At 39.5% G+C, this 28,000-nt stretch overlaps 12 protein-coding genes, 4 non-coding genes and 1 further gene across 16 annotated transcripts, besides 1 other annotated feature; 5 read left to right on the plus strand and 12 right to left on the minus strand.

Moving 5' to 3' along the window:
• Positions 1–273: 273 nt before the first annotated feature.
• PRP31 (U4/U6-U5 snRNP complex subunit PRP31) lies at positions 274–1,662 on the minus strand (the record flags this gene model as incomplete). The annotated part of the gene is made up of 1 exon (XM_003646263.1): positions 274–1,662. The coding sequence occupies one exon, from the start codon at positions 1,660–1,662 to the stop codon at positions 274–276; it is 1,389 nt and encodes a 462-aa protein (XP_003646311.1).
• A 282-nt stretch (positions 1,663–1,944) lies between these two features.
• RPC40 (DNA-directed RNA polymerase core subunit RPC40) lies at positions 1,945–2,949 on the plus strand (the record flags this gene model as incomplete). Its single annotated transcript, XM_003646264.1, has 1 exon — positions 1,945–2,949. The coding sequence occupies one exon, from the start codon at positions 1,945–1,947 to the stop codon at positions 2,947–2,949; it is 1,005 nt and encodes a 334-aa protein (XP_003646312.1).
• Positions 2,950–3,038: 89 nt separating this feature from the next.
• GLD1 (Gld1p) lies at positions 3,039–3,878 on the minus strand (the record flags this gene model as incomplete). Its single annotated transcript, XM_003646265.1, has 1 exon — positions 3,039–3,878. The coding sequence occupies one exon, from the start codon at positions 3,876–3,878 to the stop codon at positions 3,039–3,041; it is 840 nt and encodes a 279-aa protein (XP_003646313.1).
• Positions 3,879–4,210: 332 nt separating this feature from the next.
• On the minus strand, positions 4,211–7,876 carry UTP22 (rRNA-processing protein UTP22; the record flags this gene model as incomplete). The annotated part of the gene is made up of 1 exon (XM_003646266.1): positions 4,211–7,876. One exon carries the CDS (start codon positions 7,874–7,876, stop codon positions 4,211–4,213), a length of 3,666 nt encoding a protein of 1,221 aa, XP_003646314.1.
• Positions 7,877–8,486: 610 nt separating this feature from the next.
• On the minus strand, positions 8,487–8,558 carry Ecym_4453. Its single transcript has one exon. It is a non-coding gene; the product is annotated as a tRNA-Thr (tRNA).
• Positions 8,559–9,171: 613 nt separating this feature from the next.
• Positions 9,172–11,901, minus strand: NNF2 (Nnf2p; the record flags this gene model as incomplete). The annotated part of the gene is made up of 1 exon (XM_003646267.1): positions 9,172–11,901. The coding sequence occupies one exon, from the start codon at positions 11,899–11,901 to the stop codon at positions 9,172–9,174; it is 2,730 nt and encodes a 909-aa protein (XP_003646315.1).
• A 787-nt stretch (positions 11,902–12,688) lies between these two features.
• On the minus strand, positions 12,689–13,914 carry Ecym_4455 (the record flags this gene model as incomplete).
• Positions 13,915–14,264: 350 nt separating this feature from the next.
• On the minus strand, positions 14,265–14,888 carry ERP4 (Erp4p; the record flags this gene model as incomplete). Its single annotated transcript, XM_003646268.1, has 1 exon — positions 14,265–14,888. The coding sequence occupies one exon, from the start codon at positions 14,886–14,888 to the stop codon at positions 14,265–14,267; it is 624 nt and encodes a 207-aa protein (XP_003646316.1).
• Positions 14,889–16,167: 1,279 nt separating this feature from the next.
• Positions 16,168–16,276: a sequence feature (soloLTR - fragment).
• Positions 16,277–16,552: 276 nt separating this feature from the next.
• Ecym_4457 lies at positions 16,553–16,660 on the plus strand. The gene is made up of 2 exons: positions 16,553–16,588; positions 16,625–16,660. It is a non-coding gene; the product is annotated as a tRNA-Pro (tRNA).
• Positions 16,661–16,698: 38 nt separating this feature from the next.
• Positions 16,699–17,802, minus strand: SPO11 (DNA topoisomerase (ATP-hydrolyzing); the record flags this gene model as incomplete). Its single annotated transcript, XM_003646269.1, has 1 exon — positions 16,699–17,802. The coding sequence occupies one exon, from the start codon at positions 17,800–17,802 to the stop codon at positions 16,699–16,701; it is 1,104 nt and encodes a 367-aa protein (XP_003646317.1).
• Positions 17,803–17,993: 191 nt separating this feature from the next.
• AIM17 (Aim17p) lies at positions 17,994–19,433 on the minus strand (the record flags this gene model as incomplete). The annotated part of the gene is made up of 1 exon (XM_003646270.1): positions 17,994–19,433. The coding sequence occupies one exon, from the start codon at positions 19,431–19,433 to the stop codon at positions 17,994–17,996; it is 1,440 nt and encodes a 479-aa protein (XP_003646318.1).
• A 377-nt stretch (positions 19,434–19,810) lies between these two features.
• Positions 19,811–22,006, plus strand: PET127 (Pet127p; the record flags this gene model as incomplete). The annotated part of the gene is made up of 1 exon (XM_003646271.1): positions 19,811–22,006. The coding sequence occupies one exon, from the start codon at positions 19,811–19,813 to the stop codon at positions 22,004–22,006; it is 2,196 nt and encodes a 731-aa protein (XP_003646319.1).
• A 174-nt stretch (positions 22,007–22,180) lies between these two features.
• Positions 22,181–23,254, minus strand: ANY1 (Any1p; the record flags this gene model as incomplete). Its single annotated transcript, XM_003646272.1, has 1 exon — positions 22,181–23,254. The coding sequence occupies one exon, from the start codon at positions 23,252–23,254 to the stop codon at positions 22,181–22,183; it is 1,074 nt and encodes a 357-aa protein (XP_003646320.1).
• Positions 23,255–23,922: 668 nt separating this feature from the next.
• On the minus strand, positions 23,923–24,453 carry ADI1 (acireductone dioxygenase (Ni2+-requiring); the record flags this gene model as incomplete). The annotated part of the gene is made up of 1 exon (XM_003646273.1): positions 23,923–24,453. The coding sequence occupies one exon, from the start codon at positions 24,451–24,453 to the stop codon at positions 23,923–23,925; it is 531 nt and encodes a 176-aa protein (XP_003646321.1).
• Positions 24,454–24,825: 372 nt separating this feature from the next.
• Positions 24,826–24,897, minus strand: Ecym_4463. The gene has a single exon. It is a non-coding gene; the product is annotated as a tRNA-Met (tRNA).
• A 511-nt stretch (positions 24,898–25,408) lies between these two features.
• Positions 25,409–25,481, plus strand: Ecym_4464. Its single transcript has one exon. It is a non-coding gene; the product is annotated as a tRNA-Thr (tRNA).
• A 1,603-nt stretch (positions 25,482–27,084) lies between these two features.
• On the plus strand, positions 27,085–27,813 carry TIR1 (GPI-anchored mannoprotein; the record flags this gene model as incomplete). Its single annotated transcript, XM_003646274.1, has 1 exon — positions 27,085–27,813. One exon carries the CDS (start codon positions 27,085–27,087, stop codon positions 27,811–27,813), a length of 729 nt encoding a protein of 242 aa, XP_003646322.1.
• Between the last annotated feature and the right edge of the window lie 187 nt (positions 27,814–28,000).

Consider the following 28,000-nt stretch of genomic DNA (forward strand, 5'->3'; position numbering starts at 1 on the left):
AATTGGGTATAGTAAGAACACCGATGAGCTTTCGAAACACGCTGAAAGAGCTCATTCTTGGGCTTCTTAGAGGCTTGGATGAGTATTGAGGTGTGTAGGGGATATTTGGACCTCTTTCTAGTGGTTATATGTGTTTAAGCGATGTTTTTGCGCTGTGTATGGCGAACGAGGTGATGTCTTTCTGCAGAAAAAGCTTAGTCATGAAAAATTAAAAGGATTGGTTGGACTTTATATGCTTATATCCTTTTATATATGTTACTTCGGTAATTGGTGCTATTTCTTTAGATGCTTTGCATACCACTGGTTCGTTTGGGTGTGTTTCTCTTGTTTTTTGGTGCTATCAGTATTGTATTCTGTGACACCGATGCTGGGGGCAGATAGGTTTGACATTGTTGCTCGTTCATCAGATTCAAAAAAGACTGCAGATTCCTTATTTGCCATTTCTACTCTTCCCTTCATTTTCTTACGCAGCTTCGCTGCATTCTTGTTGCTGGCTGCTGCTATGGATGTGGAAGATGTGGCCATTCCTATACCTACTTCTTCGCCAAAGATATCTAAAGAAGTCACCTCTTGTACGCCGAATTCAACTCTATTCTGCAGTTGGCGGAGGTTGGAGAGGCGGAACTTTTCCTTGTACTTCCTGAATCTACGTCCTGCACGTTGTTTTTTCGGCTTATCTTCAGGTATTGGTAACGGTTTGACATTGGCGATGTTAGGATGATCTTGGATCTTGTTAAGCTTGTCAAGAATTTCTTCTTTCCAGGTTGCGCCCAAGGAACCGTGTGTGTTTTCTTGGTGGTGTAAATAGTCGACCCTGGATGCCAGAGCTAACTTGGCGCATATCATGCGCAGAGCTTGCTTCTGTAATGCTTCCGGTTGCGATTGCACCAATTCGCAGTCAAAGATATATCCCTTCTGTCGTACGCCAGAGGTGTCCAGCTGTTGCACATGGGAGAGGTGTTTGGTCTTGCCAATAGAGGCTAGGTTACAGCTAGGTATTTCGCTCAATTCCTTCATACCTCCTGTGTACGTTAGCAGCGCAGCAGCGACCTCCTGGCCAACCAAGGCACATACGTTTGGGGCAATTGTGTGCATTTTCTTTGAAATATACGTGGTAATGTCGCTTTTGAGTGCGTGTAGAACCTCGTACTGATCAATTAACTCCGCAATAACAGGGGAATCTACCTTATACTCCTTGTGAAACCCCGTTTGCATCGTCATAGACACCAGCAGCATTTGTTCCTTATTCAACAGCTTCCCCAGTTCTGGAACATCGGGACGCGCCTCCAATTCTTTCACCACAGAAACGTACTTCTCCTGTTCCGACACAACATTTGGCAGTTCTGGAAATCTCTTATTATAATTAGATACCACCTCGTTGTACACTGAGAGGATTTCATCCTGTATCAACCGCTGTAGCTGGTTCAGAACTTTCAACTCTGGGTTACCATCTAAAACCCATAAATGTATCTCCACTGCCAACGGCATAATAAAACTTCGCATTGCACCTGCATTGCTCTTGGAATTCTTAATCAACTGTGCCAGTTTATCGGGAAACGTATCAACATTACCTTCTCTGGGTACTGCTTGCTTCACGACCGCTTCAGTTTCGGACTCATATACCTCACTAAAGTCGTTATCTAACTCATTTAAAAGATCCATTAATAACTTTCGGGTAGCATTTAAAGCTTAAATTCCCTTTTAAGAGCCTACCTTGGGTTGATTGTAAGCTGTCTTTCGATCAACTTTGGTTTTACGAATCATGATGTTACGGACGCTCTTGTAATTTCTTTTTCCTTTAAATTCTAAAAATTTTTCAAAAACCGCGATGAGCTACTGAGAAGAAATTATTAGTATTGAAAAACGGTAATTGTAGAGTTGTAGTAGTGTGAACGAATTAGTGGGCTACGTCTCCGTAATTTTACCTTTGGAGTATATCTATCAATGTCAAATATTGTTGGTATCGAGTATAATCGTGTTACAAATACTACCTCAACAGATTTCCCAGGTTATTCTCATAATGAAGACTTTTCCTGGGATGTGAACAAATTTAGAGATACAATGGACGTTCAAATTTCCCATTTAGATGATAGAGAAGCGAATTTTGATTTAATTCATATTGATGCTTCTATTGCGAATGCTTTTCGTCGTATCATGATCTCAGAAGTACCTTCCGTAGCTGCTGAGTATGTTTATTTCTTTAACAACACCTCCGTTATCCAAGATGAGGTGCTAGCACATAGAATAGGTTTAGTTCCACTAAAAGTGGATCCGGACATGTTAACCTGGGTTGATAAGTCATTACCGGAAGCTGAAAGATTTACTGATGAAAATACCGTTGTTATGTCTCTCAACGTGAAATGCACTGCCAACCCAGATGCTCCAAAAGGTTCCACTGATCCAAAGGAGTTATACAACAATGCACACATATATTCTCGTGACCTGAAGTTTGAGCCACAAGGGAAGCAACTGGATAGCTTCGCAAAACATCCTGTTCTACCTACGGATCCAGATATTCTGTTAGCAAAGCTAAGACCAGGTCAAGAAATTTCTCTAAGGGTGCATTGTATTCTAGGTGTTGGAGGTGACCATGCCAAATTTTCCCCGGTGTGTACTGCTTCATACAGACTGATGCCTCACATCGATATATTGGAAACCATCCAAGGAGAAGATGCAACGAAATTTGTCAAGTGTTTTCCACCCGGTGTAGCCGCAATTGATGAGAAGGGAGAGGCATATATAAAAGATGCTAGGAAGGACACTGTCTCCAGAGAAGTTCTTAGACATCCCGAGTTTGAGGGAAAGGTAAAGTTGGGAAGGGTTAAAGACCATTTTATATTTAACGTGGAAAGCACCGGTGCAATGACTCCTGAAGAGATATTCTTCAAGAGTGTTAGAATACTTAAAAATAAGGCCGAATATCTAAAGAACTGTCCAATCACCCAATAAAAGTTTCTGAAGCCCATTTTTAGTAATACTAAATGTAAATATGTACATTACATATATATATATATATATATATATGTGCAAGTATAATTTTAAACCATTGCCGACGGAGATTCCTCATGCCCTTGACTATCTATTGTAATGCCATGTACGACCCTAACAGCCTCCACTGGATCCACAGTCACTATCGTAATACTACCATCGTACCCATCACCGTCATTGCACGCATCCTCATCATTCTCTGAAAGTTGGTTCCCCCTTAAAGGGGAAAAATAAATACAGGAAAGCATATACAATCCAAATTGAGATATAAGTATCATGAACTGGTAACAAATAGCCATTAAATTACCCTTTTTATTAGAACTTGGAATAGCTTCACCAATGAACTCCATAAACCAAGTTCCTCTCCATTCTCCTTGGATCAAATAGTTGTCATTATTAAACGGAGATGGGGCATTCGCTAAATCAGAATGCTTATCGTATTTGTAAAATCCCAACATAGCCTGATAATCAGTAGGCCATATTATCCAACTCAAAATCACTAACCAGTTAAATGTAAATACTGCATGGAAAAGTACCCACTGTATCTTTAAAAAGAATTCAGTCGCTATGTCTTGAAGGTCCTGTGCTTGCATACGTTCATCTTGACTTACTACAGGGTTCGGATTTGTATTTCCAGGCATAGCAGGGAACCCTCGTACAGTGCCAGCAATGCTAAACCCCCTCATTCTTTGTTCGTGATTAGGAAAAGGCGTTACAAGGGCTGATTGTAACATACATCTCATAAAAAATACTATTATACTCCCACCATATTTCATATAACCTATAACTATAACTGCATAACCAAGTAACCCTAGATGCTCAACTAACTTTTCTCTAAACTTTCGACGAACCATTGACCTGTGGGTTCTTTTATATGCAGCAACGTCCATTCTGAGACACTTGTGGTCCTCTGGCCCTGCTTCCTGGGATATAATTCTATAAGTTAAGGGATCCTGTTTGTGCTTTCATAACGATGATGCAAATGCTCAATTTATACTAACATTTGGCACTATGATATCATCGACGCTAAACCACGTATTTAGTGATTCAAAGACGATGAGAATCATAATAAAGATAATTAGCGTAAAATAGTTATGAAAGTACAGGTATTCTAGTAGTTTAAAAGGCGGTATTAGTGTGTTTGTATATATACTTGCGGTATTACGTCTTTTTGAAGGATTGTTTTCTTTGGGTGAAGGTCGGTTTGTTGTATTTATGCGGATCAGTTGGTTTCAAATTGGACTACTAGTTCTTTGCCAAAGGCAGCAATTTCATGAAATATTGCATCCTTGTTTAATTCAACAGTTTCTTTATCAATTGGTTTGACATTACAATCCATATTCGCTTTGAATTTCAACGGTGCTTTGAACACTGGTCTTATCAAACCTGTGATGACATTTTCATCACCCTTTTGGCTACTAGCACCCATATTTACATGGCTAGAGAAAATGATGCTGTTTTTATATTTCATGTTCAAATATTTGACAAGTTGGCATGTGGGGTCCATCTTTTCGCTTAGCTCGTTCAAATCTTCGGGGAATTTGGTTGGCTGGTTTTCTAGATTCTTGAATCCGGTGGAAGACAGGATACCGCTGGACAACCTTAAGGAGGTGGGGCTCTTTAGCTTGACTACAAAGTCGTAATCTTTCAAGGCTGGAGTAAAGAGCAAGTCAATTGTTTGTTTGTTTAGGCCATGTAGTTGGACAAGGTTTATTGCGACTTTAGCAAGAGCAGTAAGTCTTGTTGCGATAGGCAACGGAACAAACCGAGAGTAAAGAATGCCACTTGGATCATTTTTTGATGCAATGAAAAATTGTACGTTCAAGCCTTGAGGATCTTCATGCCTCAGACTATTAAAGTTACTTTGAATGCTTTTATATTGTTGCAAATTCAATCTTTCAGAAAGCTTCTTCATGGTTCTTGAATCTAGATCAGTTGCTCCAAGACTTGTTTCGGTTAGATCCTCGAAGTCTTCAGGTCTTACTAGATCCAGAATCAACGGTTCTTCCTTCCAGTTCCACTCACTTAAAAATTTTAATACTTTTAAAAAGCCATTTTCCAATGATCCCGGCACAAAATAAGGATACGGATCAACGAATGGCTTAACTGCAATTAACTCTACTAGTTCCTCCGAAAAATGACCCATCAATAAGTGAACATCTAACCATTTTTTAAACAAACGGATAACAGGAGACAAAAACGGGAAACTGTGGGAGATTAATTCCATTGTTCTACTGTGTCTGATTGAAGCTTGGTATTTGGCTGTGAACTTCAAAAAGGTCCTTTCTAATTCTGGCTTTAATTCGTTTCTCGCGTTACTTATGGCTCTCAAATACATCACTTCATCACGCTCCGTTAGGACTCTGAATTTGAAACCATATCCCTCTGGAGTCAAAATATTGAGGGTTACAATATCCAAGTTGTATGGAATAGAATCATCATTAGAAAAGTAACAGTTATATTGATCCCCATGATTGGTCATGACTTGATCCTGTATTTTTAACAAAAAGGCAGCTTTAGCTTTTTCCAAGGATAATATTTCATCAGGCCACTTGGGTGATGTCTCAAACTCCAAAATCACATCTTGCAAAAAATCGGGGTTTGAATATGCATATGGAACTGGCTGAGACATACTAGTGTATCTAAACGCAGAACCAACAGGTAGAATCGATTTTATTGAAAGGGGGAGTTTTAATTGGAAAATTATTCTGTAAAGATTGTCAAAAGATTTCTTTAAGTTTTGGAAACTTGTTAGGTTTAATAACGATGTCTTTGAACTACCTGGTAGGTTTGGTAAAGGAAGTAAATTATGAAATTTTCTAGTATGCTGAGCGCTTAAAACTGCATCTTCGGATAAATGTTGCTTCATCACATAGTCTAGTATAGAAGTAATCACAGGCTCACTAGATGACATGGACCAAAGACAACAGTGCATGATGGAACCATCCTTAAACCTACGCAATGAAGCTTTTTTGCCCCAGAAATTTTTAAATTGAGCGGCTTCTGCAGCAAATTCATCGCTGTTGCTAGGTCCCTTGGTAACCAATTTTTCAGACTCCATTGGGTTAACCAACATCTTGATCTTGATCGAGGTAAAGTTTATGGCACCTGCTGGTTTTCTTTTAGAAAGCGGGAATACTTTTCTCTGCCCCACCAAATCAATTGATACTGCCTTAATTCTATCGGCTAATGCAATCTTTATGACGTTTGCAATCTTGTTTATCCAAAACGCTTCAAAAGAGGTGAACCTCACCTTCTCCAGGAAACCAAACTTGGACAGGAGCTCCCTTCCTGTCGGTAATTCTAAATCATAACATAAATCATAGTTGACTTGCTGAACCTTATCCAGTTTTGTGAGGAAAATATTGGAAAATTGATCTTTTACAACATCACTCAGCATTAACAAGGTTTCTTGAGAATACAGTTTCAACATGCTATAACCATTTACCGATATTTTGCTTAGAATATTAACTTTTGTTGTTTTATCAAAGATCGTTGGAACCTCAAAACCTTCAGCCATATATTTAGATGGGGGATTAACTGAACTATCCAAATCGGAGTGGAACTGCAGATGTCCTTGTGAACAGAGGTCCATAGTTGCGAGATACTTAATAGTTCCCCTAAATAATTGATAAGAAGAAAACCCATGCAATAATATCTTGTTTCCATTTACGCCACCACCGTTAAGTAAAGCCGCCATCAGAGCAGCAAACTCGAAATGACCAAATCCCCCTAAAGAATTGGAATAGGACATGCTCGAATCAAACCCTCTTTGAGAAAGCCAGAGTCTACCCAATACACATGCTTCGGTGAACGCCTCAGATTGTTTTTTCTCCCTGTATAAGTATTTCAAATAGTGATCATGTGTACTACACGATAAAACTGAAAAATTGTAGAACGGAGTTGGTGTGGTATTATTATCTTTATCAACTCTGATGCAGTTCTTGTTTGGCAGTAGTTTCTTTGAGTCAAAAACGCCATAGGGTATTCCAACCACTACATTAATTGAAAATCTGGTCTTATAAAAGTTGAACTCTGAAGCGGACTGTTCCCCACATGATATAGTCAAAATTGGTTGCAACGGATCATTGTTGAAGTATGTGTATTCCAAATGCAAAAAGTCTAAACCATTTTTTCTTAAAAGGATAGATAAATGATGAGTAAAGTATGCTAAGTAAACGCTTCTCTTGTGTAGACATCTGAAATTCAAAAAGTCCTTCTTTTCAAACAACTCCTCAGGCATTGTCAACAGAACATCAATTGAAGACCCCTGCGGTTGATATATCGCTGATTTCAATGCGAAGGATCCAATTAAAGACACATCTGGAGTCCTGTAGCTAAACTTATACTGTGTAGAACTAGAAGGCTTAGGATCGCAAAATGGAACACTAACCACCTTACCTTTGAAAAACAACTCCACCTCGTCAAACGATTTCTCCCCCCACTCAGGAATCTCTTGAATAATATCATACAACTTGTGTAAAAACTTCTCAACCGTTAATACATGCAAATCCTGCAACTTCACCTGCTGCAGAAGTTCATCGATCTGCAACTTGAAAATGTTGGATTTAAACAACTCTGCCGCCTCTGTAGCAAGCTGAATATCTTGAGCACTCACTCTAGATTTCTCGTACTGTGGCTTCTGACCCTTGTTGTCTCCTCTAGCAATAGCATCATCGCTATCCGTATCTGTATCATCCACTCCTGAATCCTCTTCCCTTTCCATATCACTGTCATTTGTGCCTCCATCTACATCACCCGGATAATGACGCATTGAACCCTCTTCCTGTCCTCTTGCATCAAATTTAGGGCCAATTAAAGCCTTCTTGCTAACTGCCGATTCCACCCCATCCACAACATCTGATGCATATCTCTTCGCAGGACCCATTTTTGCCAATTTATGGTTTGCTTAAATTTAAGATACCTATTCCTGGTAAAAGTAGTAATCTTACAATTATCCAATTCACTACCTCCCGCTCTCACGCTCACTATAATCCAGCCTCATCGCATAGATTTCTTTTTATTGAAAATTTTCATGTTTTCCTCGAGAAAATATTCGTTTCCCGGTTTGTGCGTCTATCATCTTCTACGGTATCCAACATCATCGGGAACCCACTTCGTTCCATAGAAATCCAAATAATACAACCTGGAACCAACACCATAATGGTCTAGAGGTCTAGCATGGACCTTACTTTCCACTGCAGCGGTTCCTCATAATTTCTATTCACAAACCTGCTGTTTTCTTGATTAAATTGTAATCATAGGTCTGTAGCGGCGGCAGAGTACAAAATCAAGGGCCTGACAACAAAAGAAAACAACAGTAATAAAGCACATAGTCGATTTCAGATATCCGTAGTGGATGCAAATCGATGTGTCCACGTTGAACACAACCATTAGCACCTGAGCCTTTGGCAGTTTGCCTTAAAATAATGCTCAATTAGGCTTCTCTTAAGGATCAACAGCGGCGCTATTTATTTACTTTTCTTCGTTAAAAAGAATGCCCTGTACCAGAATTGAACTAGTGACCTTCGCATTACAAGTGCGACGCTCTACCACTAAGCTAACAGGGCCGCTCGAGTTGTTAACACTGAGAAACGGTGTGGTATAGGTGAGCAAGTTGATGTGCCGTGTTTAAATCAAAAGAGAAGCCAGTAGACAGCGACAACCAAGCTAAGAAGCAGCGTATCAGAGCTGTCAGGCCGATATGAGGCTGATAGTCACTGTGAGGATGCCAGCGTGAAACCCACAATGATGTATCAGTGTGAAACCTACAATCGTGTGTGTCAGTATGAAACCACCGATGACTGCTATAAGTAAGCCCAGGGAGGACAACAGAAACTATATAAGACCAAACTAGCTAGATTAGATTCTGATACGAGATCCTTAGAGGTAATTGATCCCATCAGAGACTATATAAGCAGTAACTGATCCGCAACTAAAGAATTGGCCGTCACGTGCCAGTTCTAGTATCACGTGACCAGGACGTGTGAATGGGCAAGTGACGGGTTGCAGGGCGATGGCACGAAGGCAGACCATTGGCAGTGAAGCTGGTTAATAGGAGTGAAGGATATTTTTGGTATTCCATGGTTGGTGGTCATGTGACCAATATGTACTAGTAGTTTTCAAATGTCGATAAATACATAGATACATGCTTATAGACAGCGGCTAAGTTATGTTATAGAACTAGTTTGGGTGGACCAAATCAGTGATAAGGATATTCTCGCGTTCCAAACGACTAATGTCTTGTTCAAGGCCTTTTATTTTTAGTTCCAGTTCGTTGGATTTTTGTAATCTGATCTGCTGTCGTTCGTTTCTTTCTTTGTTTCTATTTTGGAGGAAATATTCTTTGAATCTCAGGAATTCCTTTTCGTATTGTGATAGTTCAGTTCTGAGTTTGAGATGTTTAGTGAGTAATTTATCACGCTTAGTGTTGTATTGTTGGATGTCATGTTGTAGTTTAGCCAGTTTAGTATTCGACAGCTGCAAATTTTTTTTAAGTGAGTTTTCTGTTTTTTGAAAGTCCAACTGCTGCTTCCAAAGGGTATCTTTGGATTCTAAATATTCTGCTTCTAAACTCTGTTGTTTTGTTTTCAGAAATTTCAGGTTTTCCTCCAATGTAAGATTATGCTCTGAGCTCTGTAGTAGAGCGGTTTTCAAATTGTCAATTTTATATGCTGATTTTTCATCTTGAGATGCGTTGTAAGCAAGCTTGGCCTTTAGTTGTTCAAGCTCTTGTTTCATACTACTGGTTTTTCTGCTGATATCCCGCTTTGTCTTTTTAAGTTTTAGCCTTTCCTCAGAAAGGTCTACATTCGCAGTTATTACTGCTTGTTTTAATGAGAATGCAGGCGAGATTAACTGTTTGTGGTAGTAGGAAATAAAGTTGGATTCGGAATAATCCAACTTACCTGTGTCTTTACTGGCGGTCCTAATTAATAATTCGGTAATAAAGTAATCTTCAAAATTGTTAACTCTTTCGAAAAGTTCTATGTTATAGGAATAGGACGGAACCAGACCGCTTATAACGATTTGTTCCCTTTGAACCCCAGTTGAGGGATGCACGATTTTTGATGATACCTGCAACCAAATGATACCATTTACAAGCACAATCAGGGATCCGCCGAGTTGTTCTTCGAGCCAAAATACTGCCACATTTGAGCCTATGTCGGCAAGGCAGACAGAGCGCTTGTATTGCAGACTGTTCTGCACTACGTGCAATTTATGGTATTCATGATCTGAAAAGACAACAGGCCTTGTATGATGTTCACCATGTTCGCTCTTACAGTTGCTTATATTGGCATCTAATTTGCTACCATCAGGTTCACTAGAAGGAATTGCTGTTGCATCATGATCTGGATTGACATCAAGTTCCTTGGTTCCTTGACAATAATAACCCTCTGCAGGGGTATAATGTTTGGCTATAGTTTCCTTGATGTTGTTCTCGTCGCCGTTTAGCCATGTCGTCTCGGTGAGAAAAATCCTGATAATCGTGAACATAGACCATAGAATTGGAATGATGTAACGCTTTTGGTACCAAAATAGTCGACGGATAAGGTTTTCCATGTTTGCTTTCGCAATTGAGGTCGCTACGTTATAATGACACGGATAATCGTCTGGTTCGAGTGCGTTGTCATCATTCAGAGAGAGTTCGTAACATTGATTTCTGAAACGTCGTGTGTCTAACGGCTCTTCCGTTGGAGAGGCAGTGGTGGCAATGAGAGCACTTGGATTTACATTTTTCTTACCCTGCGGATGCAGTGGTAGAGTAACCATGAATTCAGAAACCTTAAATTCTCTTATTATATTGGTAAATGCCGGTCTCGCTGAGGCAGGCTTGGAAACCTGTTGTTGACCAACAGGTGTTTGCATTAGTTTGTTACTGTAATTTTGCGGATTAACACTAGAAGTGATAGCAGCTGGAGCCAGTTCTGATGTATGAATAGATGAATCCATGACTTTTGGCTCTGGATTATACGTAACAGCCTCTATTGTCGTTGCACCAGAAACTTCTGTGTCAGTGTTCAATTTTCCCTGTTGAGATGATGATGATGCCACTGCTACTGTTTCAACTACGCAAAATGAATTTAGATCTCTGGCAGAAGTTTCAGTGGAATTTGACGATTCTTTAAAAGTAAGAGGTGATTGACATGTCTCACGTGGTGAGTTTCTCATATTGAGATAAAATTGAGATACTACAACATGGAATGATAAGGCATATCTGATTAAAGGAATATAATTGCCAAGTAGAGATATTAACCGTCCAGAAACCGTCCCCCGTAAAGGATGTATAAACACTATTCCTTGCACAGAACCTTGAGAATGAGCAACGCTTATATTCGGAGAGTAACCACAATACGTTGAGATCCGTTGGGAAATTTTTAAAGATAATGAATAAACAATCGAAGATTTGGTAGCGTAACTCAACAAATCTTTCTGACTGTTCAACAGATTAGATGCTATTATCGACAGAGCCAAGTTTTCGATAGGAGCTCTGAAATAAAAACATCCAAACTTCTTCAACATGCATGCCATAATAATCTCAAACCCAACGATCATGCGGTTACGCAGAAGCCATATTACCCAGCCATTTATCAACTCAAAAGCAACCAACCTATAAGAACCCTTGCTTCTTGAAATAACCCTGCCACTAATCCATGTAAATCGTAAACTCTTCGTTTTAATACTATTGCTTATAACATATCTTTTGTTGCCACATGTTCCATTAAGAACCCAAACCATTTTGGCTACAAAACTGGAAAGACAGTGTCCTGAGCTAGAAGCCACGATAAATGATGTCAGAAGACAAAGCGCCATCACATTGTTGAAGGATACAAATACAAAAAGCAGCGCTAAAGTATCTTTTAATCTATGGCTATTCATAAATCCTTTAATCGAAAAATGAGCCTCCTTCATCCTTCACAAATTTAGGAAACAATGCACTATAATAATATAATTTCTAAAACTCCTGAACTCCAAAATAAACTTAACGAGCCTTTATAAAAAGATTAAAACTGGAAATACCTGAACAATTGCTCGAATAAAATAACAGCAGTATCAGAAAATAATGCCTAACAAAATAGAATGTAACAATATCGACCCACTCGATAGAGATGGATAATAATAATAATAGTGATAATGACAAATTAATAATAACAATTAAAAAAAATGAAACAACAAAAAATAAAAATAAAAAAAGGAAGGAAGGAAGGTTAACGGGACGATGTTTGCTGTGACCACTATCTCACAGATCCTGATTCTAGATTATATCTTCTCTTGGATTCCTAACTGATGCGCTGGTAGTGGATTTCTATTTCGTTATTGTTTTAACGTTGTTGTTGTTTTGGACTGTTCAGAAAACGTTTTTTGTTGCTACGTAAATTTTGAACTTTTCCACGGATGGATATTGTTTCAGTTGTAAGGCTGGCACAAACGCATGCATTGTTAAGATAAATATTAAAGAAGTTATAGAACAAAATAGGAACATAAAATATATAAACTTTATATAATATTTGAGAAGTCGTTGGCACTGGAAGCAAGTGTGGATACTGTTTGGAATAAACAGATACTTTATGATCTGTATGGGGCTTAAAAAATATGTTATTCTATGCGTTGAAACAAAGAAAACAAAAAAAGGAATAATGATGATGTTTTGGGTCTTGGCATAGGCAATAATATACCAAAGAGGGTGTGATCCACTGAACTAAACCGAACGGTCGGTGCCTGTCAGTCTCACAGCCGCACCATAGCGCTGTAACTTGGTCAACAAACTATCGCCATGTTTTATCAACAGATGGTACTGAGTGTTTTTGTTGTCTGGTCTATTAGTTTCCACGATGCCGTTAACACGGTCGATGATACAGTTTAGTTGCTTGTTTGGAATAAACTTGCTTAAATCTTTGTCTAAGAACTCTACTGAAACACCGAAAATGTTGGCCATGGACACGATTGATAGTGTTTTGTATGATTCTAGTAATTGAGCGTATACTTTTCTTCTCATTTCTCTCACGAAACAATCAGCATGTCTGTTCAAATACTTGCATGGAATTAAGACGTTGTCGTAGGTCTCTAATAGGAAGGGGAAATAGCTTGAGTATTCTGATGTGTATAAGGAGATTGTTAGAGAGGTAATTGATTGTAGTGCAGGGGTAGTGGTCATCAAAGAGAGCAATTCCGGGGAGTCAATTACCTTTGCCTTTAGATCCACTCTCTCTAGCGCAAATAAACCCGCCACAGATGCATAGGTAGCAATTTTCTCGTACGATGTTAATTCTATACAGGTGAAAGTTGCCAACGAGTCAACTAACAAATTCGCAGCTTGTTTAAAATCTCTTATCGCTAGACAATGAATGCCCTTGTAAGTTTTGTACCTATTCCTCCTCTCCCAATCACCCCCTTTTCAATCATGGTGTTAATCTGCGCCAATTTTTGCTTCACAAAAATCTGATCATTATAGAAAAAGCCTAGTCTCGTTATCGTTAGCAAAATATCAATCTTAGCCCCCATAGAAACCGCCTTATTCATCGCCTCCGTTAAAGTCTCCACAGCATTAGTACGATCCCCAATCTGAGCATAATATTCTCCTAGCTTGATCCAACATTGAGCTTTCTCTAGCTCCCCTTCATCCTTTTCCTCTATCTCCTGTAAATGCTCCTTTAACTCCGCGATGTCCTGAGTATTGGAATCCACTAAAGAATCGTACAATTTTTGATCCCATTGCAAAGTTCCCTTGGGCAGATACTCCGAATATAAATACTTGTAATACGTCGCCATCTTCTCCTCTTTAATTGTTTCTAAAACAAACTTTAAAGACTCTGCATGACAATGAGACAACCGAGATTGCGTTAAAATGAAAGCATGTTCCGAAACCTCATAGTTTGGTACCTTATTCACAGAAGGCTCAATGTAGTTGTTTTCTTCGTCTGACATTTCAAACCCTCAAACACTTTAATGATCTAATTGGCCTCCAATAACACCTTTTAGCCTTCTTTAGCCGTTAACCTTCGTACCCGTTTGCCACTCAACTTTTAGGAAGAACGCCTTTTTCCTGCTTTTACATTTCAAGGCGCCCGATTCGAAGTTCACCACAACGTAAATAATGATTTATTATATAGTCGGTATATATGTACGTTGCAGATTTAGGCCTATATTAAGAACTGGATATATATACTACTGCGCATTCTAAACTTGAATCGAGTGAACTGCTACCTAATGTTGGTGTTATTAGAGTATATACGGGGTTTTTGGAGGGATAGGGTGGATATACACATTACATGAGTTTAAACATAGTTTCTATGTCTGTCTTTGAAGAAAAATTGCACAACGAGAGATTGAAGAATACTGATACCGACCATAACGCCCATCGTCAACACGGATAGCCATACTAATCTGGATTCTGTAGATTCAACAGTAGACATATTTCTCCATTCTCTTACCCTCAAGAGGTTTTGGAAATTGGTGATCTTGTTTAAATTTCTGCTAATTTCTTCAATGGCGTTCAGCGCAATAATGTCCTCTGTTTCTTCAGAAGTATCATCAATATCCTCCTTTGCCAATTCGAAGTTGACTTCCACCTTCTTCAGTACAGTTCCATATGCATTTGTAAAGCAGAATGAATATTCACCAAGTCCAAAGGACCTCAACAGCATATCTGCGTGGTTCTTTTGCCTTTCATCAACAATCACTGCATTGTCTGGGCCAGTGATCTTGTAATCGATCTCAAAGTTCCCACCTGTTAAAACTTGGAAAGACGCCACAATCGAATCCTCATTAGAAGTTAACTCGTAGTAAAGGCATTCCTTGGAAAACGCAGGTAATGTAATTGCAACTGGAACCGGTTGGCTTGAACCGGCTGCACACAATGTGGATAGCAACGAGGCTAAAAATACTAGGGGTAAGAACATGAGTTTCCGTCTTCTATGTATGTGCACTCTCCCGTAATGATTTCTAGTTTTTTCTTGTTAGTCGAGGGAACTTCAATCTAGATTACCAGAATAATAGACGCCTTGAACTTTAACTATACCAGTAGACTTACAAGCTTATTCTTACCTATGTGAAAAAAGTTACACTCGTGTCAAATTTCAACTTTCACTTTTTTTCTATTTAAGTTACTTTAGGAGTCCTTTTGCTTTTACGCTGAATAAAAGACAAAGATATCACATAAAGAGGAATGAAAATTCATTCAAGCAGTCTGTTCTTCTGGGACATATGCTGCACTCTTTTAAGATTGTTCAATTGGCTTATAAAACCTTGTGTGTTGTGTTGGTAAAAGTCGATGCTCCTCAGATGCTCATGTAGGCCATATCTAGTTGTATGCACCGTACTTAGAAGATCGTGGGAGTGCGTACCGCAACGACCAGTGTGAACATTATATCGAGGGCCACCTATGTCACGTGATGGATAAAGCTCTAATGGAGGGTCGGGCACTGTTATGCAGTCTCTGGCCAGATCAAGTACCGTCTGGTGAGCTAGAGGACCTCTATTCATGTGTTCTTCTTCGTGGTCCAGCATGAATGACGTAACACAACCACTGTCTCTCTTTTAAGCTAACCTGGTGTAGCAGTGAAGAAGCTGCATACCTGTAGAAACGAAAAGACCCTATGCAGCCTTACTGTAATTAGATAGAACGATATATTAAAATCATTGTCTAGATAAATATAAAGTAATTGATTCACTATCACGGTCAAGGTCTAATTCACAGACCCTAGGCTAAGATGTGTCACTTACAGCGCGCTGACGAAGTTGTCTATTCAACATCGCCGAAGACGTAGTCAATCGGACTGAGAGAAGTGATCAGTTCACACATCCTGGACTGTAAACACTGCGCTAATCCCGAACAGCAACGCAAACAAGATCGCCCAGATCCTAGGTTTCGCGTTAGTGGGAGCACCGCTTTTTTTCCGACAGGCCTCCAAACCACAAGTGTAGATTTCTGAAGGGGTCATGGTGGTGTTAGCCAAGTTAACAGTGAAGTTGCCACAGTTAACCGGCATCACCATTTGGGTAATGTTTGGTGTTACCAACGGCGTAGACGTACCATTAACGGAATGGGCACTCAGTTGAGCAATTGGTCCAGAAAGTGCCGAGTCCATGTTTCGAGAGGCTTGATAAGGTATTAAGTCTCTCTCCAGATAATCTTAATTCGTAGTGGGACTTAACAAATGTCGAGGAGGATCAGCTTCAGTCACGTGCCAGCTAATACTTAGGTTGATGATCAGTTACTGTTTATATAGTCGCTAATCTGGCTCAACTACCCTCTGGGCTTCTAGCTGGACCTAGCATCTAATCTAATGTAATGTAATCTAGCTAGTCTTTCTCCTTATATAGTGTTTGCTGTCCTGCTCAAATCACAAAAGCAAACTACAGTTTTTGTTGTCCTGCTGTAATCATCACAATTCAAAATTTTCACAGTCGACAACTTTATACGCTGCTTCATGCTCTGATTTGCTTTGCCTTCCAGCGTTCCTTTGTTTTCCTGACACATCGCATCGACGGAGATCAGCTTCACACCGTGATTTGGCCAAGTGATTCAGATTCCAATATTTTTAGTCTTCGCATTGTCCTACGAGGGCGTGTGGTCTAGTGGTATGATTCTCGCTTTGGGCGAAGCCTGGCTGTAACCGGGTTTGACTACTAAGCATGCGAGAGGCCCTGGGTTCAATTCCCAGCTCGCCCCTGTTGTTTTTGGATGATGGCACATAGGATTGTGCTACTTCATTCCATTACGACGTTCATTTCACCCTTTTTGAGAAACATTAATTGTCTTTGTAGTTCTCTTATAATGGTAGATCTGGTTCCGTCATTGAGTAGTGTTTGTTCTGTGCCTGTTAGGTTTTGTAACATGCGCTGTGACATTTTCCAATCTCTGGGTGATATATCTTGTAGGTTACTGCCCTCAACAACTGTTGTTGTAGTGCTATTATGGCTGCCAAGATCCAGAAGGTTGTGCAGGAAAATTCCCCCGTAATTAAGTCTCCTGGCCGTAGGAGAGCCGACTCCTTCGCAGCATTTCAGCGTGATGTCGATGCCGTATGGATCGCTGTCACAGAAAGCTTCCACCTGTATATGGGCAGGTGCAACTTTTAGCAACTGACGTAAAAAAATCCTAGTAAGATGGTCTGGATATCCCTTCCCGGTGACAAGTATTTTGTCTTTATTATACTGGGCATCTCTTGCGAGTTTGTGGAATACAGCGTCCTTTTCGAGTATTACGACTTTGTTTACCTGTTTCCAATCAGTACACTTCACTGCACTCTCAGTTGTGATATATGGGATTAGGTTGGTACCTCTGATCTCCGTATTATCGATCTTCAATGGTACCGGTGTGGAGATTATGCCCTTTTGCGCAGCTACAATTCTAAATGTGGACTTTTCCACCCCAAAGCATTGTTCAAATGTGCTAATCCAATCAGAAACTACCTGCTGACGCTTGTATAATTCGACATTAGAATAGTATACGTCCCTAATAGTAGTCGTCTCACTCTTAAGCATCCTAGTTTGTATTGTTTTCATCACACTGAGAAATGTAGCTGCTCGCTGTGCCGCGGAAGCTGCTAGCGTACAACGAGCAGGGTATACAACCCTAGAACGTTTGCCATCCCCACGTACAACAGTTATCTCAATGGCAGTGTTATTCAGCTGTATTGAGTTCTTACTGAAATCTAGTGCCATATTGATTTCATTTTGTATACGATCAGACGGAGTAGATGGCCCCAATTGAATTGTTCGCGCTCGTTTACCTTGAAGAGCCATGTGGAGGCCTACTTTTGTATCATTTGATATCATGAAATCGCTAAGTGATGGGTTCAGCTTAATCATTATGTAGGATATCTTTGCCTAAAGCCTTAACTTGTGTCCCTATGGTATTAGAACTGACGTTTCGCTTATATGACACATTGGCGGTTAAATAACAAAATACAAGTCCAAAAAAGAAAATTTATCAAGATTTAAGCCAAGTCTAAGTAATCTAACGGAAAATTATACAGAAACCAAGTTCTAAAGACCCAAATCTAATTTCCAAACTTCTCCTCTAAGTAGTGTAACCGCGATAGAACAGAATCATTGTCGAGGTAGCATCCCTTGAGCCACCTCTCACCCTCGAAGCCCGTACGTGCATGAAGAATTCTTCTATTATTGAAGATGACACACACTCCCTCAGGTAACTTAAGTCTAAATTGGTTCGCAGGCTCATTAATGTATTTATGAAACAAGGCTAAACCTCTTTGGAAGTCCTTGAAGACAAATCTCTCTGTCAACTTTCCATGCGGTGTTGCAACCGTGGAACCCTTTGACTTCTCCCATATTCCATAAGTAAAGGGCTTTTGGAATGGCGGAGAATAATTCACACACTTGATCAATTCATTGAACTGTGAGCTAAGAGAATTTTCCTCCCCAAAATCATGCTCCTCTATCAATGGCCTTGATTGATGATACCGCTTATCGTCACGATCGTAACCGTAGTTAATAGGCATGTGAAGTAAAGCGTCATAGGCATCACCATCTGTATCTTTGACATATCTTGCCGCATGGAAAGCGTCAGCAAAATAATTCATACCAGATGAACCATCTCCAGAGGAATTCTTGATTGCATGGAGTAATTGCCAACCGGGGACGCAGTCAAGATACAAAAGGTCCATATGTAACGGCAATGGGAATGTAGTGTACGCAATGTTTTCAGCATTAGGATTATTTACCACGTCAAATAATTCCCCATAAAAAGTATGTCTTATATGACCTATCCGTTCCGCTATCTTCTTCACATACCAAGAGTCTGGACCTGTTGTAGATTCATCCGGGATATTAGCAATAAACGAGACACCATATTTTTGCAAGTTCACCAGAGTCTGGTAAAGCTGTGAATCATTATCAGAAGACATAAATGACTCATAATCAATAGACAACAAATCTTGAATATTTGATTTCAACAGCTTCTTATCCCACAGAACTGGCCGATGCTTCGACCTACGCTTAGTAGGCTCTAGCCCCGCATACTTATGGATGAATTCTAAAGGATAAGCATATGTATCTCCATCAGACCACCCTATTTCGACGCAATTACCATCCTCAACTATCTCTACACGTTTAGGGATGGTCGAACTATCGTTAAGCAACAATGAGCCTGTAGTGAACAACTTCTGCCCAGTGACTGGGTCCATAGACGTGGAAGACCGCGATGAATCCCTCAAAAACACATTACTAAACGCAACACTCACCGTATCCCCTCCACCATAACTATAAACAATAGTAGTGGAATCCCTATTAAACATAGTATTCAAAATACACTTGTTATTTTTGACCTCACCTTTGGCCGATATTTCGGTATCAACTCCACTTGCCACCGAAGATGATAAAGCATACCTTCTACTATTAATGCCGTATGAACATGCTGCTGGTACACTAAACCGCCTCAAGCAACGGCCAATAGCCTGTTTCCCGCTTACAACGTACATTCTTGCTTTTCACCTATATGTCACTACTAGTTCACCACCCTAATTATGCTGTCAAAACGCAAACACAATATTAATCCAAGATTTATCAGAACTTCAAATTCTATAAACTAATATATGGAATCTACACAAGGAACATTTACAGGAAACACGAATCACACCATTTGGCCAATTACAAGAAATGATTTGACGTGTATGCATTTTTGCAAATTACGGATGCCACACGGAGCTAACGCTGTTCCACCGTTAGAAGGCAATCGTTTGAGATGAGAGATGATGAGCAGACTCGACTCCAAAAACTCTAAGGAACATCGGAAGAATGGAACCATTGGTTCAAGGATAATTGGAGTGTCATCAGGTAGTGTCCCAGGGCGGGGAGTATGACTAAGATTATTCAAAGTAATGGGAAAGCTTCAAGGTTATTTCAATTGAGGGTTAAATGCAAGACAGTAAGGTTAAAGTATAGTACATCGCAAAATGATCAATTCGTCAACAACTCATTAGATGAAGCAATAAGGTTATCTGAGAAGCTGAGGCCGAAGCCTCGACAATTTAAGAAGCAAATAATCATGGCACCTAAAAAGAAGAGGTTAACTATTGATTTGAAGAAACAGATAAGGGTGTTTCCTTTTAAAGACCCTTTTGTAGGAGGATTGACTTCATTGAGAGGGTTATCCAAATCTAAACCAAATCGTCTCGCCCATGGATTGGAACGCTGTTTGTTCGAACCAATGTCAATTGTACCACTGAAAGATAGGCGGTCCAATATATACAATTTTAAGCCGTTCTTGGAGAATATAATTAAGCTTAAGGATTTTAATTTTGATGCCATTACAGGGTTTGTCCCTCCTTCGTTGGATTCTCGCTTGTTGGAGTTAGCTAGAAAGCATAGTAAGAAGTATGTTTCTTCCACGAGCAGCATAACGGGTATGTTGTCGCATATGCATTTCTTGCTTTCGAATTTTAGACCGTTGAACCTTGAGCACTTGACGTTGTCATTTCCCGATGTCAATCGAAAATATACAAGGGCATGTAAAGGAACCACATCAGTGTTTTTGAGGAAGTTGAATCAAGAGCCAAATGACATTTATTCTGTTGATCCAGACAAGTCAGTGAACAGAGAGATTATTCTTTCACAATTGGGGCATGCCTTGGAGTCTTTGCTTACCAACTCGGAATGTCAGTTTTCTAGTATCTACGACAAGTCAAAAACCAAGATTTTGGATGAAGATAGAAGTGTTCCAGATGCTTTCAATTATGCGACATGTGGGAATTTTTTGCTGCGATCACAACTAGATGCATTTAATCCGCACTTACCGGGAAGCGGTATATTTGACCTCAAGACCCGTGCGGTAGCGGCAGTACGATACGATTTGGCGCATGTGGAAAACAATGGTGGTTTTACAGGCTACCAGCTTGGACAGAAGTTGGGCCAATTCGAATCCTTTGAAAGGGAACATTACGATCTGATTAGAAGCGTCATGTTAAAGTATTCCTTACAGGCTCGTATTGGTAATATGGATGGTATCTTCGTTGCCTATCATAATATATCGAATATATTTGGATTCCAGTACATTCCTCTTGAACAGATGGATTATATTATCCATTCTAGTTATGATTCAAAAGTTATGGATTTGTTGAAGGTGAGGGAACCCACTCTAAGAGCGCTTGTTGGCGACGTCGACTATGTTAAGGACTATCGCTTCGAGAACTTTAAACATAAAATTGCATCAAGCATTGCTACTGCAGAATTCAACTTTTCTATGAAAATTCTTGACAAGTTAATATCAAGCATTACTTCTAATATACCTAGAGAAGCATCAACAGTTAGGTTGATGTTGAAGACTAAAATGTTAACTACCAAGTTCACACACAATGACACTCTCACCATGAAGAAGGTACCCGTTTTGAAGGTTTTGGTTAATGTCCTAAGCAGCAAACAAGTTGAAAGGATGGAACGCTTTGCATTGGAAAGAGTGCTTTTACATGGTGATCATGAAACGCTAAGCAAACATATCAATGATATTCGAATATTTTACAACGAACTAAGAGATGAATCGATGTTATTCGAAGTCAGGGTGGGCCATAAACTTGCTGCTGCATCCAAATCAATTGAAGTAGACTATCAACATTTAGATCTCGAGCCTGAACTGCAAGCGAAAGTTGAAGATGCTACTTCTAAAGATTACTACAGATCGACATGGAAGCACCCATACTTTTTGCATCCAGAGGACGTTTCTCGTTGGGGCGTAAAGGCCACTATCGTTGGACCGTTGAACGCAAAACCGTCGGTTTATGATGAGCTATTAGATGAACAATTGGAATTTTTGAATGAACAATGTGTATCATTAGAGAATGATGTTATAAGCAATTCTAAAGATCCTTTGGTTATCAAAGAGAAACTAAAGAAAGCCCTAATCGGAAGAAAAGAGCGGTTCTACGACTTGAAGACAGAGGGGCCCATGCCATTACAGACCATTCTGCGAGCTTTCAGTGAGAAAGGTAAATCAGAATTAAAACAACAACAAAATGGTAAGGACATTAAAATGGCCAAGAAAAAGCTGTGGAATGAATAGTAAATATATTCTTGATAATTTATTAAAAAGTCAGTAGATAGAATAAAATAAGCGCTGTAATTGTAATGATATATTAGCGCCTTTTAAAGTTTTATCAGAGTTCAACCATCATGCTTTTATCTATAAAGGCTAAAAAATTATTGAAGAAATTTATATATAAACTTTGAAATGATTTTATACATTATGAACTGTTTTTAGTTCACTTATGGACAAATCCTGCAACTCTATAAGTGGTGGCAGCGACCCTCTCCTCCGTTTGGCAAAGTAGTACTTGTAGTAGACATAGAGGAACGCTATATATATATCCAAGCACATTTGAAATAAAGCAAAGAATAAAAACATGAAAGATATATTCTTAGCCCCAAAAGCCAAATAACTGATTTTCAGTATATCACCACAAAGCCAGCTCACCAACAAGATCAGCTTGAACCCTTGAACTGTCTTAAGTTTATGTAAAATTGAAATTTGGGGTAGTGGTAAGAGCGATTCTATTAAAAGACCTAGTGATCCAACTAAAGAACCTGTCCACTGAGTTATTGAATCCCAATTCATAATTTTAGCCACAAACACGGTAATGCAAAGCTGAGATACGGCAAACCACAGTAAAAAACTCCAAAACTTCCTCACGTCATTCCATTGCCAAAAAGCATTAACCCGTTGATAACTGGGATCGAAGAACTTTAATACTTTGTAAAATAAAACTAACACCATCCGTTCAGAAAACCCCAGAACATCATTTGAATTCAAAGCCTTAAAAAAGCCCTTCCAATCAGACCTATAAGGATTCACCGGGAAAAATTCTCTCCAAGAATCTTTGAATAACTGCGAGAGTGATTCAACGGGCTTCAACCTGTCAAATTTGTATTCTTCTGGTCTAAACTGCAAACTGGTATATAACAGTATAATCTGTATAAAAATCATAACCAATGATTGCATTAGAAGAGTCACCTCGTATGGGGTAATTAAGTAGTAAGAAACCCTTAAAATACTCGCGATTAACATCGTAGCACAGATATCAATCGAAAATCCTAACGCAGTCTTGGACCGTTTTATACTCCACACAGTAGTTCCATATGAGAATAATGGCGTAAAACAAATCAGATTGTTGGCAAGAAATTGCATCGTTAACCATGTGGGGATGTAAAATTGATCAACCCTGGGGAAATAGGAACCAAAGGTTGGTAATTCCACTCCCACATTAGGATTTATATTTTCCAGTACGTTATCAACATCAACAACCTCATCCATCCTACCATTCGCAGTCACACTTCTTCGTCCGTCTTTTTAAATCCTCCTATTCTATAATATACTGGAATCTCCCTTTTTTCTCACCCAGGTAATAAATCACAACGATTGTAAAACCTTAGAACCTGTTTTACTTTTAATTGTTAGTTGGCCACTTTTAAACCCCGTCGGAATGTCTTCGAGAACTTTTAATCTAAAAAGATCAACGCATATAATTCTGCATACATACGCAGCTCTCTTCTATCCACTAAGATTAGCAACTCAATAAAAGCTTAATATCCACAGAATGGATATATCTAAATATATATACACTTGTTAAATACGCCCTTGCACTGTGCAGCGCTGCATCAGAGATGACCGTTATGTTCTATACATCTATGGCCATCGACGGCCACGCAAATTCCAAAGAACATCAATAACAGCCTACATACATTTATGTAGAATTACCCCCCCCCCCACTGTGGCAACTAGCTCCCAAGACAGTTACCATGGTATCACACGTATATAAGCTTAAAGTTATATGAAGCAGTCTTGTACCTAATAAATACTTTTGTCTCCAGGCTTGTCTTTGTAAGCCTCTTTACCTTCATCCCACCATTTACCGTCTGGTCTACTACTATAAAACCAGCAGAATCAAACGAGCAAAAAGATAATCCGATCCAATACATCGATCAAGCAACTAACGAAGACACATACTCTTTATGGATTGGCAAACTATCTGCATCTGGTCTGTTGAAAGCTTCCCACTTTGGTTCGTCCTTAAATAACCGTTGGGCTCTACAAAAATTATCCTCGGTAACGGTAAACCTATGGTACACCCCAGGAGGAAGGATTAGCAAATCTCCCGGCATCACCTTAACCCGGATCCATTCCTCATTCGTAGAATCCCGAATGTCGAAGTAACCCCCTCCTTCTAAAATATATCTGATCTCTTCATCTTCATGCAAATGTTCCTTGTAAAAAATTTCTAATTTCTCTTCATAAGCTTCAATGCTTGGGAAACTCTCAGGCCTTATAAAAACTTCATCCCGATTCTTATATGATCTTTGCTTGCGGATGGTTTCAACTTCTTCCTGGCTCTCGCAGTATTTGTAAAACACTCCTAATTTCTCAAGTCGTTCTAACGACACGTCCTTGCCACTATCATGTAACGCTCTGAAGTCCACCTTTGAATCGTTATCGTGTACGTAAATTTGCACCATTCTGGTTCTGCTTATCTAGTTTGTTGTTTTTAACTCGTTAGTTTTCAGGAACACACTCACAATTACAAAACTTGCCTTTTAACTTTTTATATCCTGTATATTTTTAAATTTGAGAAATATAACCTTTCAACTAATATGTCTTTGGATATCGGTCACGACGATGATGCCACAGTTCAGAACAGATCTACTTTAATAGTAATTATATGCCTCCAAAGTGAAGAGGTATAGTGCATATATCAAACAACAATACTACTGAAAGAAAGAAGCTTGCCTTTTGATATCTAATCTACTAAGTAACGTTTCTTGGTAATATATATATATATACATACCTTATCATCCATATATAAGTTCCACATGCCATGAGAAAAAAAGTAGCGTCGCCTGGTTTCGATCCAGGGACATCAGGGTTATGAGCCCTGCGCGCTTCCGCTGCGCCACGACGCTAACAAATTAAGCAACATAAGATTCCACTACAATGAGTGTAGTATGCTGGCCTTATGCACGTGGTTGCGTGAATTCGAAAGAACATCTAGAAGGTAACGCTAATCAGACCAAGAAGCAGCATATTACAGCTGTTAGACGATTGTCAGAGTATTAGATGTTTTGCTGAATGCGAGAGCTTGAAACCTGCATATCGATTTCTTTAGTGATCTCAGGTAGGGCAGCAGAAACTATATAAGAAGGCCAGACTAGTTAGAATTAGGAGTTTCCATAAGACACTGGAGCATAATTGATCCGATTAGAGACTATATAACAGTGTCTGCTCCGCATCTAAAGAAGTAGCCTGCACGTGACAAGAACACTGAAGCACGTGACTTGCACGGCTTCGCATTACGAGCAGTGCACGTTTGTATACATGTGTTTACAAAGTATCGCCACGGTCATATGGATCACGGGACTGCAAATACCATATAAGTACGAAAGAATTCATTACTCGTCACGTCGGAATTTCCAAGCTTCTATGGCCAAGTTGGTAAGGCGCCACACTAGTAATGTGGAGATCATCAGTTCGACTCTGGTTGGAAGCATAAATCGTCCATATTTTTTTAGTCCCTGCCTATATTAGGCCTCCCAGGGCCAATTCTTTACAGATAGGATGCATGCTATATATTAGTTCGAAACATATAAGAAGAGATTTACAGTCAGGAAGAGATCTTGATGTAGTCCAAACTGTACGAAAGAAGTCAAAATTATGTATCTACGGTTGTGGTAGACCGGTCCGAGTATTACACAAACTGCTTAGTATTGAGAAACAACTGAAACAGTAACAGTAATTTCGTCTTGAAGAAAAAACACTTGATTACAAGATACGCGTATACAATAATAAATGTTTCCGTTTTTGTACAAATTTACAGAGTTGTACTACCCAGTTACTTATTATCCATTATTGCTTCTTTACCGCCCCAAAACAAAAACGAACAGCTATATAGACATGTTTGCTTTTTAGTCTGGCATCTGAATCCTTACCAACAACAAAAACTGGTAAAATGTCCTTACAGATTTTAGTATTCTTTGCTTCTATACATTTCTTAATTTCTTAATAAGGAGCTTCAAAAAAAGCCAATTACGAATGCTCTTCATATCCTGATTTAACAAAGAAATAAACATGTCATGATTAGTTGACCTCTTGGCGGTCTGAGAAAATATTTTCCATATGCCGTTAATCTTCCCGCTCACATTTTCCTACGGCTAAGAAGAAAATTAGTAGTGCATTCTAAAAGTCTTCAAAACTATCCCTCCAGTTTCCATGAAATGCAGGAAATTGAGGCGACTATTTTTTGATGTAGGATAATAGATGATGCCACATTGATTTTGAAATATTTGAAAGTTCCTAGTTTCTTCCTTCCCCTTATGGCTTTCTTTTTTTAGTAGTAGCTTACTCATACCTTTGTCTTACATAAAATACCGACAGAACAAAATTAATCATAGCATATGTGCAGAAAACTCTGCACTCCCTTTGATTATAGAAGTCAGGTTGTTCTTTTGTATTCTGCCAAGGTTTTTTCAACGCTGTGACGCAATTTTTCTGCATGGCTCGCTGACGCTGATTCATGTGCGTTGAACAACGCGCAAAACAGCACGACGATCCTTTTTTTGAATCATTAAGGTACCTACACCCCTACTTATTCCTCGAGGGGAAAAATAACTTCCTTAGAGCAACCGTAGTGGTAGTTTGATTTCTGGGAGACATCGTTTTTTAAGTTCTTTCTCATGCACTGTCCCTTTTTTTGCTCATATGAAAAAAAAGCCTCTCCTATTTTAAATTCAGCCTTTCTAAGATGGAAATGACAGAAGAAACAGTAGCGACGGTAATAGTGGAATATACGTTATTCAGAGAATTGATAAATTAAAAAACCTTACATGAAAATTTTACTGCGCAACTATATAAATGGGGACCCTGTGGATCCCAACAATTCATTTTCCTTGAATCGTTTTCGTTTTGTAAGAAGTAATTAAAACTAGTCAGTTAGTTCATTTCTAAAGAATAGACATTAGTCGAGGGATATCATATTTTTCGTACGACTCCAAGAAAAGACAAGTGAATAGCGATCAGCTAACAAATAATCTTCATATCCTCGTTTAAGACGCATTTTTTTCTTTAAAAATTTCCAAAGACCGTTTTTTTAAGAAATGAGGACTACAAACGCTGTTGCTGCTACAGCTGCTTTACTGGCTGTTGCCTCCGCTGAAGATTTAGAGCCTGCTCAGGTTTCTTCGATCGACGTTGTGGTGCAAGATATCAAGAGTCACTTGACCGAGTACGTTAGTTACGCTGGTTCAAACTCTGGGTTATCTATACCTGAAGATGTTATAAGCGTCTACACTCAAGTGGCTACTTACACTGATGGATCCTACACTTCTTTGTTTAGCAACCTAAACTTCCAGGAAATCAACTCCGCTATTACTGGGTTACCCTGGTACAGCTCTAGATTAGCGCCTGCTTTTGCATCGTTGTCTCCTGCGGCTGCCACTGACGCCCCACAAAGTAGCGAAGGTAGTGATAGCTCTAATTCTGGCTCCGGTGTTGTTCCAGCCCCAGCCCCAGTCCCAGTCGGCGGAGGCAGTGGTTCCTCTGATTCTAGTTCTTCATCCGGTTCATCTGGATCTGAATCCGGTTCAAGCTCTGAATCAGCCTCTGGCTCTGACTCTGCTGGTGGTGCTGCCGCAGCTGCCAGCTCCTCTGAAGGCTCTTCCTCTGGAAGTAGCTCTTCCGCCTCCGCTACAAGTTCTGCTACACATAGCAACGCCAGCAGAAACAATTCGTCAACCAGCAATTCTAGAGCCGGCGCCAACAACTTGCAAGTCTTATCCACTGGTTTGGGTATTGCCGCCGCTGGTATCGTCGGTTTGTTGTTGTAAGCTATATGTCCTGAATAAACCCGGTTCCGTCTTCAATACCGGACACAAAAAGAAGATAATTAAAACGGTTAAGTGGTTCCTGGGGACGGATTCCAGGAACGTAATAAACCAGGTCTCCTTTTTTTTGTTTGCCCCGTTTGACTACTACTAATAAGTATTTTACTTTTATGTTTTATTATTCTGTCCT

Source organism: Eremothecium cymbalariae, chromosome 4, assembly GCF_000235365.1.
Source record: "Eremothecium cymbalariae DBVPG#7215 chromosome 4, complete sequence".
NCBI lineage: Eukaryota > Fungi > Ascomycota > Saccharomycetes > Saccharomycetales > Saccharomycetaceae > Eremothecium > Eremothecium cymbalariae.